The sequence below is a fragment of the Budorcas taxicolor genome, chromosome 5 (genome assembly GCF_023091745.1).
Source record: "Budorcas taxicolor isolate Tak-1 chromosome 5, Takin1.1, whole genome shotgun sequence".
NCBI classification, from domain to species: domain Eukaryota; kingdom Metazoa; phylum Chordata; class Mammalia; order Artiodactyla; family Bovidae; genus Budorcas; species Budorcas taxicolor.
Window position 1 is genome coordinate 128,557,830 of NC_068914.1, and position 12,601 is coordinate 128,570,430.

A 12,601-nucleotide genomic window follows, 5' to 3' on the forward strand; every position below is an offset into this window, starting at 1 on the left:
GGTGCTAGCCAAAGAACAAATAAAAAGGGGAGATTTACAAAGAACATGTGTAAGTTAGTTCTCACCGCTTATAATTAACCAGTGTTATTACTGTGATTTTCCATCTTTGCATGTACATGCATGTGTGTGTGTGTATGTGTGTGTATAAGTAACTACACCTTAAAAAAACAAATGTGGATGCCATTATTTCTTCTTTTGTGAATTTTTCATTCAACATACAGTAAAATTTTTCTCAGTAAGTATTCTTTTACCACATTTTTTTAACATTCTATATTAAGTAGAATGTAGATAATTAAAATTAATTTTGTTGTTTTTTTGAGCAACACTAAACTGGAATAGCATTATAAAGTGTCATTTCTTCTTTCTTTAAAAAACCTTCATAATTTAAAAAGTGTTTATGAAGATAGGTTTGGTATAAAACTACTTAAAATCAATAGTATTCAATGAACTGGGAAGTTGCAATTGGGTTGACTGTATTGAAATCATATTATTTAAAGAGGAATCCTTTGCCTGAAAAAAACTTAACTGTTTCATTGTTCATGTTCCATGTTTCATGACCACTCATGAGTCCCTAGTTAGATTTGAATTTTGGAATCCCAAGTTCATAATCCCCCACAATGGCCAAAATGAACTGTATGTCAAAGTTTTTGTTTTTCAGTCAAACATTTATAGGGAATGCCTGTGGTAGATTTTAATTTGGTTTTAAAGAACACAAGACCCCCAACCCAGAATTCCTATAGGATTCTCAAGGTTTCAGTCTTTTGTTTGCAAAAACTTCTCAGTAGAAATCATGCCATACAAACAAAAATTTTTAAATAGATAATTTTTTTCAAGGAAACTCTTGAACTTTTTAAAACCCAGATCAGAAAATATCTATCATGTCAACTCTAAATCTTTAATAAAAGGGAATTCAGTCCATGCAATTAGGCTTCCACAATTATTTAAGGGAGAAAAAAGGCTTTGAGGGTAGGAACGATGTCTTTTTCATCTTCATATCCCTTAAGCTTGAGCGTAGTGTGCCTAACATAATAGGCATGCAAGGAACGTGTATATAGTCAACATAAAATCATTTCATTAAGATCTCTACAGATGAGGAAACTGAGGTCAAATGTCACCAAGGATTTTAGAGGCAGCATTTCTTCATATCCCTCCCTCTTACCTTCTACCTTTCACTATAGAAGTATGTTTTATTTGTTTCACTTGCCAAATATAGAGATAGCAATATAGAGTTTTGTTTTTCCTACTCTTCATTTACCTAAAGAGAAGACAGATGTATATGTAATGCACATATATTACATATGTGCCTATAGGATATATATAAACATATACAGTTATGTCTATATGTACACACACACACATGTTGTATATAATTCATCTAAGTTGATGAACATTTTATTTCTATGGCTCTCTTATGAACCTTTCCCCCTGATGACAATATACCTATACAGGAAAAAGGTTATCTTCACAAATTTGGCAAATTTCTAACTTAAGGTTCTTTTTTAACTTAAGACCTCACACCTTGCAGTACTGAGTGAATGTACTCATAAGTAACATTTACATAGTGCTTTATTTTCATAAAAGTCTTATACAATGAATGATCTTTTTTGATGCTGCAGCAGTGAACTCCACAGAACAAAAGTGACGCCCACTATTTATTCCCCAGTCACGTCAGGTTAATAAACACATCGAGCTTCACCTACTTTAGTTCACACTTTTCTTCTTCAGCATCTGCCCAGGAATAGGTGCTAATAAATCGATGTAATGAGGGGCGGTGTTCACTCTGCTTTGACCCCAAAATACGCCTAAATAAAGATGATTATAGCCACTTATCAAATCAAATACTTGTGTAGCCATTACCAATTTATTTCCCACTACTTAAATCAACACAGAAGCAATATGTTCTTATTTTTTCTTTAGCATATTCATGTAATGCTTAACTCATGAAAACAATTTCACGATCATATGCCAATTTTTATAACTATTCTGCATATACTCCATACAAAACAAATGTTACTATATTGCTTATTTCAAACATTTACTTTACCCAAATTATAAAATAATAAGGTTCCCAAAGATGCATCATAAAATTATACTTACCAACTGCTTGACCTCCTACTAAATCGCTCATTATTTTCCATCCCAGCCAACTTTAAAGTTCAGACATTAAGGAAATAATAAAATACAAATTTAGTGAAGTTTGTACTTTTGTGATATGAAAATTAATTTGCTTCTAAGAACACTTAGGAATTTGCTTACCATTCCCGCATTTCCAATATTTCTGGGCAAAGAGGCAATGGTCACTCTTCGAAGAGAAGATGGCTACCCAAAGGGAGGAAATGTACATTTAGAAAATTCTCAATATTTTATCTTTGTATGAAACACTGATGGATATTCTTGTGTGTACACTGACCATTGCTGAGTTAAACAGGAGACATATTTTCAAGGTTTTTGTTATGGCCAAATTTCCTTCCAGAAATATTCTGCCAGTTTATATTCCACCTTCTCCAACACTGGATAATTTTTGCCAGTCAAGTAAGGAATACAAGGTTTTCTGTTTAGGTTTATAGTAACACTGAACACCATTTTTCTATGTTGAATAACTATGTATCTGATCTGAGAACCACCTGTTTATGATTTTTGCTCATATTAATTTTGCTAAAGATACTTCTTGGCAAAAACCATTTTTGTTGTTAATGCAGCCAAATCTTTTCATCTTTTCCTCACTTTAGCTGCCTTTTCTTTTATGCTTTGAAAAATTTCCCCAAATCAAGAGGAGATAAATATGCATCTATTTAAGAGCTTTCTTTTTTCATGGTTTCATTTTTTTCCATTTAACACATATAAGAATAAGTATGACATTTTAATGAATGGATGTTGTTTATACCTTAGCCTTGAGATTTACATAGGAAAATGTTATGTCATATTTTGTGACTCTTAAACTTGAAATAAGTGGGACTACAGGAAATAAAAATATGGTAAATGTAGGAAATAAATGAGAATTTTTATGTGAATTCTTTTCTTAAACTATCATCCCTAATTTAATTTTATAGGTTAGCTGAACATCAAGCAAATCAAATTGTGGTCCAGGAATCTGGGTTCTAATCATGGTTGTATCACTACAGGATCATAACTAAACATATAATTTCTGTGAAAGTGCTTTTGTTCATCTGTGCAAAAGATCAATTTAGATGGAATGATTTTTAAACTCACTTGCTCAAAAATTCTGTGAAATCCTGATTTTTAAACTGACAAAAACTGCTGGTTGACTTTCAATATCCCATTTTCCAACCCTCCCTCCTCCTTTTTTTAGTAACGGACCTCTTGATTTTCAGTTACACATACAGCCTCCAGAATAAAAGCTCTGTTGTCATCTTGTTTCCAAGCAAAAATGAAAAGAGAAATGTTATCTGGGACTTCTACAGAGTGTCTTTAGATAGAGAGAGAACCCCTGTTTCTCTTATTCTTTTTTCTTGGAATATGGCACAATATATTGAGTAATGACCAGGACTTGGTACTCAGAACTGACAAAGCTATCTTAGATGATGAGGTGGAAGCAAAGCTCTGAGGGTGATGATTCAGTAAGAGAGGAGACTGGGCCCTAGACATTTTGTGAAGCTGCTCTGCCGCTTTTAGACTGCTTATTCCCAATTCTGGTTTCACATGAAAGAGAAACTGTTGTTACACTGACTTTCTTCTCACTGCAGGCAAACTTAGTGCATGTGCATGCTCAGTCGTGTCCGACTCTTTGTGACCTTAAGGACTGTAGCCCACCAGGCTCCTCTGTCCATGGAATTTTCTAGGCAAGAATACTGGAGTGGGCTGCCATTTTCTTACTCCAGGGGATCTTTCAGGGATGGAACTGGTGTCTCTTGAGTCTCCTGCACTGGCAGGTGGGTTCATTACCAAGTGCACCACCTGGGAAGCCTTGTTACATACAAATATTGTAAGAAGTATAAAAGCATATACATAAACACACAATGCATATAACATATATGACTTAAAATCATTGTTGCTTTATGATTTACATTTAAAGCCATGTTACTTCAAAAATATTTTTAAATCATCTCATCTGTAACATTTGATAGACATTTGTTAAGTGAATTGGTAATTACCTTAGAGTTTACAGAAGATGAACGTTTTTTAGTTTGGCAGTCATCTGAAAGGGAAAACACATTTGCATATTTTTTGAATTAACATATGCAATTTAACATAATGGTCTTAATTCCTTATAAAGAAAAGTAATAGTTGGAAACTATTTAAGAACCTAGCGACTACTGAACAATGCAAATATCTAGTTGTCATTTATTTGGTGATTCCAAACAATATCTGAACCAATGAAATACATCCTCTGTGTCACTGCCACTGTCCACAATGCCTGTCTGGGACAGATGGGGCACAAAATGAATGTATGCTGAAGAAATGAGCCCAAAATTACAGATCAGAAGATCACCAAACATTATTACTTTTACAAGAGAGAGAACATATCATTAAAATGAATATTCTGCTTATGAACATTTATATTATCTATTTAAAATAAAATTATTACAAGGTATATATAGGCCTTCTGTTGAGACACTTTGCATGTTCTCAGTAGTCTATTTCCCAAGGCACTCACCAAGACACCATTCTGCCATGGTCATTCCTTCTTCGAGGGATACAAAACCACTGTTGATGAAAGTGGTTCATTTATACTATGGGGCCTTGTTTTATGCATGGCAAAAGAGCCAGTTCCTAAGTAGGACAACACTGGGGTCAACTCAATGAGTTGGATTAAATATACTCTCTCATATCAACAATTTAATGAATTTTTGGTGTCTACCATAAAATACTTGTCTCCTAATTTGTATGCTGACATCTTACTTTGGGCTATATAAATAACAGGCATGAGTTACTTCTTATATTATTTTATATATTATATCCTTTTTATATTCGTCTAAAACAACCTTAACATAAAGGGTGTTGTACTAAAGACAGTGTATAATAAGAATTAGTAAGAGAGAATGAAAGAGGAGAATGTTAGAAAAATGTAACTATTATCTTAAACTTTTATTACCTTCATCTTCAAGAGGGTTAAAAGACCTTTCATTTTGCAAAAGAACCTGTTTCAGTTCTTCTAATTCAGCATGCTCTTTGGCATACATCCTCTTCAGATTTTCTACATGCTGAATCATCACTTCAACGGCTTTACTAACCCGGCTTTCCTAGCAGGAAAAAAAAAAAAAAAAGAACAAATTTACATAGAAAATACTATCCTTAATACCCAGTTAAAAGGTACATGCTCTTGTCTTCATCCCAGACATAACTCCCACTAAAGTGATGATAAAAGTTTTTTTGTTGTTATGTTTTAAAGGCATGGATGTAAAAGGGTAAAGGCTTCCCAGGTGTTGCTAGTGGTAAAGAACCTACCTGCCAATGCAGGAGACATAAAGAGACCCTGGGTCAGGAAGGTGCCCTGGAGGAGGGCACAACAACCCACTCCAGTATTCTTGCCTGGAGAATCCCTTGGACAGAGGGACCTGGTAGGCCACATTCCATAGGGTTGCAAAGAGTTGGACATGACTGAGCAACTTAGCAGGCAGGCATACAAGGGTAATCAGAATGGAAGAGGATAGAATAGCAACCAAATTCTGAACACTTGCCAAGTAGACAGACTAGTGGTAAATGACAAAGACCTGAAAAGCTAAACCTTAAAAAACAAAAAAGTAAGAAAAGTCTGGAAGAAACCTGGGTTGAATCACAGAAATCCACAAATGCCCAAGAATTAATGGTATGTCTGGAATTAAGCTTGGAGGTAAAACACACGAAGAGTTGAAAATCTGTATAAAAAGCAATTAGATCCACAGATCCCCTCTGTTACTCAGGTCAGCTGAGCCCCTCTACCATTATGGGGAAAGACTAAAAATGGTGGATATCTGGAGAGATTTGAACAGAGGGTCTGTGGATTGAACAGTAACAATTGATGGTGAATGGATCCTACAGAAAAAAATAGATTTAAGCAAAAGTCTGTTGTTGGTCAGTCCCTAAGTCATGTCTGACTCTTTATGACTCCATGGACTGCAGCATGCCAGGTTCCTCTGTCTACTATCTCCCAGAATTTGCTCAAATTCACGTCCACTGAGTTGGTGATGCTATCTAACCATCTCATCCTCTGTTGCCTCCTCCTCCTCCTGCCCTCACTCTTTGCCATCATCCAGGTCTTTTCCAATGAGTTAGCTTTGCATCAGGTGGCCAAAGTATTGGAGCTTCAGCATCAGTCCTTCCAATGAATATTCAGGGTTGATTTCCTTTAGGATTGCCTGGTTTGACCTCCTTGCTGTCCAAGGGACTCTCAAGAGTCTTCTTCAGCACCACAGTTTGAAAGCATCAATTCTCTGGCACTCATCCTTATTTATGGTCCAACTCTCACATTCACACGTGACTACTGGAAAAACCATAGCTTTGACTATACAGACCTTGGTCACCAAAGGGATGTCTGCTTTTTTATATACTATCTGAGTTTGTCATAGCTTTCCTTCCAATGGGCAAGTGTCTTAATTTCATGGCTACAGTCACTGTCGGCAGTGATTTTGAAGCCTAGGAAAATAAATTCTATCTCTGCTTCCACTTTTCCCCCATCTATTTGCTATGAAGTGACGGAACCAGATGTCATAATTTTAGTTTTTATCGGGTTGAGTTTCAAGTGAGCCTTTTCATTCTCTTCTTTCACCCTCATCAAGAAGCTCCTTAGTTCTTCTTCACTTTCTGCCATTAGAGTGGTATCATCTGCATAGCTGAGGTTGTTGATATTTTTCCTGGCAATCTTGATTCCAGCTTGACTCATCCAGCCCAGCAACTTCACTTGATGTACTCTGCATATAAGTTAAATAAGCAGGGTGACAATAGGCTTTCCTAATTTTGAACAAGTCAGTTGCTCTATGTCCAGTTCCAACTGCCACTTCTTGACCTACATACAGGTTTCTCAGGAGACAGATAAGGTGATCTGGTACTTCCATGTCTTTAAGAATTTTCCACAGTTTGTTGTGATCCACAGAGTCAAAGGCTTTAGCATAGTCAGTGAAGTAGAAGCTAGGTGCCTTTATCAAATTCCCTTACTTTCTGCATGATCCAGTGAATGTCAGCAATTTGATCTCTGGTTCCTCTGCCTTTTCTAACCCAGCTTGTACAACTGGAAGTTCTCATTCACATACTGCTGAAACTGAATTTGAAGGATTTTGAGCATAATCTTCTTAGCATGTGAAAGGAGCACAACTGTACAATAGTTTGGACATTCTTTGGCATCGCCCTTCTTTGGGATTGGAACAAAAATTGACCTTTTCCACTTCCGTGGCTGTTGCTGATACATGCTGAATATTAAGATACAAAGCCTTATTCTTCTTCTAACTACCAAACACTGGTAGCCAGGATTATACTCTCAAGATAGGCAGTTGAAATTTTCTTTGAGGAATCTTAACACTGCAGGATGAAAGTCTTAAAACTATTGGCATTAAGACGATGCTGGTGAAACCTCCTAGCTTGTGTGAAACTCAGAACCAGGAAAAAGCTTCCCTGCCTAACACATCCCAAGTTCTCAATCAGTTAATGGGACTAGTTAATGGATCATCACTAGTCAGAGGCAAGCCTCTAACCTGAGAAAAGAAAATAAAAATACAGGGGGAAAAAACAAGCTAAAAGAAATAAACTACAGAAAAATGAAAACTTCAAGGAAGCTATCAATATCTTCAGAGAAGAATAAGCATTACATTTGTGAAATAGGAACAAGATATAAAAACGTGGGCTGGTGCACTGGGGTGACCCAGAGGGATGGTACAGGGAGGGAGGAGGGAAGGGTTTTCAGGATGGGGAACACGTGTACACCTGTGGTGGATTCATGTTGATGTATGGCAAAACCAATACAATATTGTAAAGTAATTAACCTCCAATTAAAATAAATTTATATTTTAAAAAAAAAGAAGCATAGGGCAGAATAGACTAGAGAATATAAAAGTGCATCTTCTTCTCTAAAGATTAAAAAAAAGTTAGGATCTGAGAATTTTAAAAGCCTGGAAGTTAGAAATATAACAAAAATACATAACTGAAGAGAAGAGTCTCGAGATAAAGTTGAGGAAACTTCTCTGAAACTAGAGCAAAAAGACTAAAAGGTAGAAAAGAGAAGAGAAAGAACCACAGCCAAAAAACAGGAATGCAAGTATAGAAAATGTAGAAACAGTTCACAAGGTGTAGAAAAGGAAATAGTTCAAGAAAGTCTCTGAACTCAAGGCATAACTTGTCAATTTATGTCCACTCAGGACCTAAAATAGTGGCTGAAAATAAACCCATGCCAGGGAAGGACAGGAGAGGTAAGAGAATATTCTAAAAGCTTCTAGAAAGTAAAAATATGTTATAAACAAAAGCTCAAGAGTCAGAATGGCATAAAAATTTGATACCAACACCAGAAGCTAAGAAGAAAATGAGGCAGTGCAAGAAAAATTCTAAAGGAAATGTTTTCTAACCTAAAATCCTTTACCCAGCTAGTGTAAAGATGCATAAGAATTAATACTTGAATTTTCAGTTATATAACATCTCAAAAAGTTTACCTCCCAGGCATTCTTTTTCTTGGAAAGTTACTGGGTGAGATCTTCCATCAAAATAAAGAAAAATAAACAAACCAGCAAAGAAGAAGGCATGGGATTCAGGAAATGGAGTTTAACTCAGGAGAGAAGTGAAAGAAGTCTTCATTGAAGAATTTGCTTCCCACATGGCATAGTGGTAAAGAATCTGTCTGCCAATGTAGGAGATACAAGAGATGCAGGTTTCATCCCTGGGATCAGGAAGATTCCCTGGAGTAGGAAATGGCAACCCACTCCAGTATTCTCAGCAGGAAAATTCCATGGACAGAGGAGTGTGGTGGGCTACAATCCACAGGGTCACAAAGAGTCGGACACAACTGAGCGCACGCGCGCACACACACACACACACACACACACACACACACACCCGCCAGTTGAGACTGACAGGTCAAAAGTCCCTGGAAGCAACAACTCAAAGAAAAAATTGACAGAATATCTGATGAATGTGTATCTATTGTGAAATCTAGACTCCACTGAGAGGTTAAGAATAAATTAGAGATAAGTAAATAGAAAACTAAGCATAACAATCATGGCAAAGTAAAATTATTAACTCCAAAAAGAACATAAACATTGTGCAAAGAAGGAAAAATCGTCAAAGACTACTTGTATCTGCTATGAATAGAACTTACATGGGCATAATAATTTTTACAGATAATATAGATCTAATATCATTTATCTACTTTTTAAAAATTAAAATTGTTTATATTATGATAATTTCCACAGACACAAAAAGTACATAATAGATCCACATACATCCATCAATCAGTTTCAAGAACTGTCAATATTTTGGCATGTAAGTTTCATCTCAAAGTTTGAATGCTATTTTTTAAAGTACAGGTGACAGACATTATATTATTTAACTCTTAAACATTTTAATAAATATCTGAAAAATGGGAGTATATTTCCTTAAATAATAATACCATGATCACTTCTAACAACATAAACAGAAACACCTTAATATCATCTAATTCATAGTCAAATTTCCCTAACTGTCTCAAAAACATCTATTTACAGTTTTATTTGAACTGGAACCTGACAAAATATATATTTATTGTATTTTTTCTTTTTTTTATACTAGTGTATAATTCACAATATAAAATTCAATATTTTAAAGTGAACAATTTAATGACATTTAGTATGGCACCCCACTCCAGTACCCTTGCCTGGAAAATCCCATGGACGGAGGAGCCTGGTAGGCTGCAGTCTATGGGGTCGCTAAGAGTCAGGCATGACTGAGCGACTTCACTTTCACTTTTCACTTTCATGCATTGGAAAAGGAAATGGCAACCCACTCCAGTGTTCTTGCCTGGAGAATCCCAGGGATGAGGGAGCCTGCTGGGCTGCTGTCTATGGGGTTGCACAGAGTTGGACACAACTGAAGTGACTTAGCAGCAGCAGCAGTACATTCACAATGTTATACAAATATCACTTCTATCTAGTCCCCATTTTCGTCATCCCAAAAAAAAACCCCCATACTTATGAAGCAGTTACTTCCTACTCACCTCCTTCCCCTAGAAGCTAGCAAATACCAATCTTCTACATTTCCCTAAAGATTTATCCACTCTAGATACTACATATAAACACAGTCACACAACATGTGACCTTTGTGTCTAGCATCTATAGCATAAAATTTACCAGATTCAGCTACACTGTAGCATGTATCAACACTTCATTCCTTTTAGTGGCTAAATATTATATTAATAATGCAACAATAATACTGCAGAAATCAACACAACATTGTAAAGCAATTTTTCTCCAATAAAAAAATAATATTGTAACTTCCCCACATCCTTGTCAACACTAGTTATTTTCCTTCTTCCTTCCTTTCTTTATCCTTGCAGCCCACTCCAGTACTCTTGCCTGGCAAATCCCAGGGATGGAGAAGCCTGGTAGGCTGCAGTCCATGGGGTTGCTAGGAGTCGGACACGACTGAGCGACTTCACTTTCACTTTTCACTTTCATGCACTGGAGAAGGAAATGGCAACCCACTCCAGTGTTCTTGCCTGGAGAATCCCAGGGACGGGGGAGCCTGGTGGGCTGCCGTCTCTGGGGTCACACAGAGCTGGACACGACTGAAGTGACTTAGCAGCAGCAGCAGCAGTGGGTGTGAAGTGGTGTATCATTATGGCTTTGATTTTCAATTTGCTAACAATTAAGCATCTTCTCATGTGATTATTGGCCATTTGTATAATTTCTTTAAGGAAATGTCTATTCAAGTCTCTGCATTTTTTATTGGGTTGCTTATCTTTCTGTTAAGTTGCAAGCATTCTTTACATATTCTGGATGTATGTGTATGTATGCTCATTCTCAGTCATGTACAACTCTTTGCATCCCCATGGATTGTAGCCTACCAGGCTCTTCTGTTCATGGAATTTTCCCGGCCAGAATACTGGCATGAATAGCCTTTCCCTTCTCCAGGGTATCTTCCCAACCCAGGGACTGAACCCAGATCTCCTGCATTGCAGGTGGATTCTTTACCAGCTGAGCCAAAGGGAAGCCCAAGAATACTGGAGTGGGTAGCTTATCCCTTCTCCAGAAGATCTTCCCGACCCAGGAATTGAACCAGGGTCTTCTGCTTTGCAGGCAGATCTTTACGATCTGAGCTATCAGGGAAGCCCATATTCTGGAAACTAGATCCTCATTAGATATATGATCTTCAAATATTTTCTTCCCTTCCATCAGCAGTTTCTTTTTGGACATGTTAAGTTTAAGTTGTCTATCAAACTTCCAAGTGGAAGTGCTATGTCAACAGTAGCAGATTCTAGTCTAAAACTCATGGCAGATGTTTAAGATAAGTGTGTGAATTGGGGAGTCATCAATTGACTAGATGGCATCCCACTCCAGTACTCTTGCCTGGAAGATCCCATGGACGGAGGAGCCTGGTAGGCTGCAGTCCATGCGGCTGTGAAGAGTTGGACACAACTGAGCAACTTCACTTTCACTTTTCACTTTCATGCATTGGAGAAGGAAATGGCAACCCACTCCAGTGTTCTTGCCTGGAGAATCCCAGGGACGGGGGAACCTGGTGGGCTGCCATCTCTGGGGTTGCACAGAGTCGGACACGACCGAAGTGACTTAGTAGCAGCAGCAGCAGCAGTTGACTAGATGGGATAGTACCGAGATTGAGTGATGATGGAGACCAGACGTGTAAAGGTAAAGCCGTGGGGTCCATCAAAATTAATGAGCCTAGAAAGGTCCATGATGATTCATGATGTAGAGAAAAAACCAGGGGATTGTGGTACCTGGAAGCCAAATGTTAAGAGTGTTTCCAGGAGGAGGAAGAGCTTAGCCATGTTGAATATAGCAGACAGGTTAAGAAAAAAGAGTAGGTTAAGGCCAACTAGAGTAAATTTCAGAGATGACGGGAGGAGAGAAATTAGAAACAGTGAGTTCAGTTCTATTGGGGAAATTTGCTAAAAATGGGAACAGAGAAACAGGGTGGTAACCAAAGGACAAAGAGTGAAAGATTTTTTGTGTTTGCTTACTGAACTGAACTTGTATTATTTTTCCTGTCTTAAAAACAAAGTATTTAAGTATTTGTGTGCTGATGAGAATGATTCCATAGAGTGGGGGAAAACTGGAGAGGAAAGACTGCAGGGAGAATTGTGGCCCAGATTCTGAGCAAACTGAAAGGAATGGACTCTTGCACAGAGGTGGGATGGTTAGCCTTGGATAGCAGAGAAAACTCATCTTTGGTACTAGGAAGGAAGGCAATGTTAAGCGTTTAGATGCTTGTAGGTTCAAAGCTTTTGGTAGATTCCTTCTGACTGTCTCAAATTTCCTATTGAATTAGGAAGCAAAGTCATCATTTGACAGAGAAGATAGGAGAGGACAGGATGGGGATTTCAGGGGAAAGGGAAAGTATGAAATTGATATATAGAGAGAAGCAGGGTGAATGATGGGAAGCCCAAGGACCACTTAAGATTTGTGATGAATTTCAAGAGAACTCAGTCAGCATAAGGGTGTGAGGTTTTCCAGCTATGCAGGCATGAGCA

General features: G+C 37.3%; 1 protein-coding gene across 1 annotated transcript in view; it reads right to left on the minus strand.

The window, feature by feature from the left end:
* Positions 1–12,601, minus strand: part of IRAG2 (inositol 1,4,5-triphosphate receptor associated 2) — a 103,321-nt gene that overhangs the window by 2,039 nt on the left and 88,681 nt on the right. The window contains exons 34-38 of the mRNA XM_052641055.1: positions 5,054–5,201; positions 4,113–4,156; positions 2,257–2,319; positions 2,098–2,147; positions 1,701–1,802 (exon numbers count right to left, since the gene is read on the minus strand). Coding sequence (XP_052497015.1) covers positions 1,701–1,802; positions 2,098–2,147; positions 2,257–2,319; positions 4,113–4,156; positions 5,054–5,201 — 407 coding nt within the window. The remainder of the gene's footprint in view (positions 1–1,700; positions 1,803–2,097; positions 2,148–2,256; positions 2,320–4,112; positions 4,157–5,053; positions 5,202–12,601) is intronic.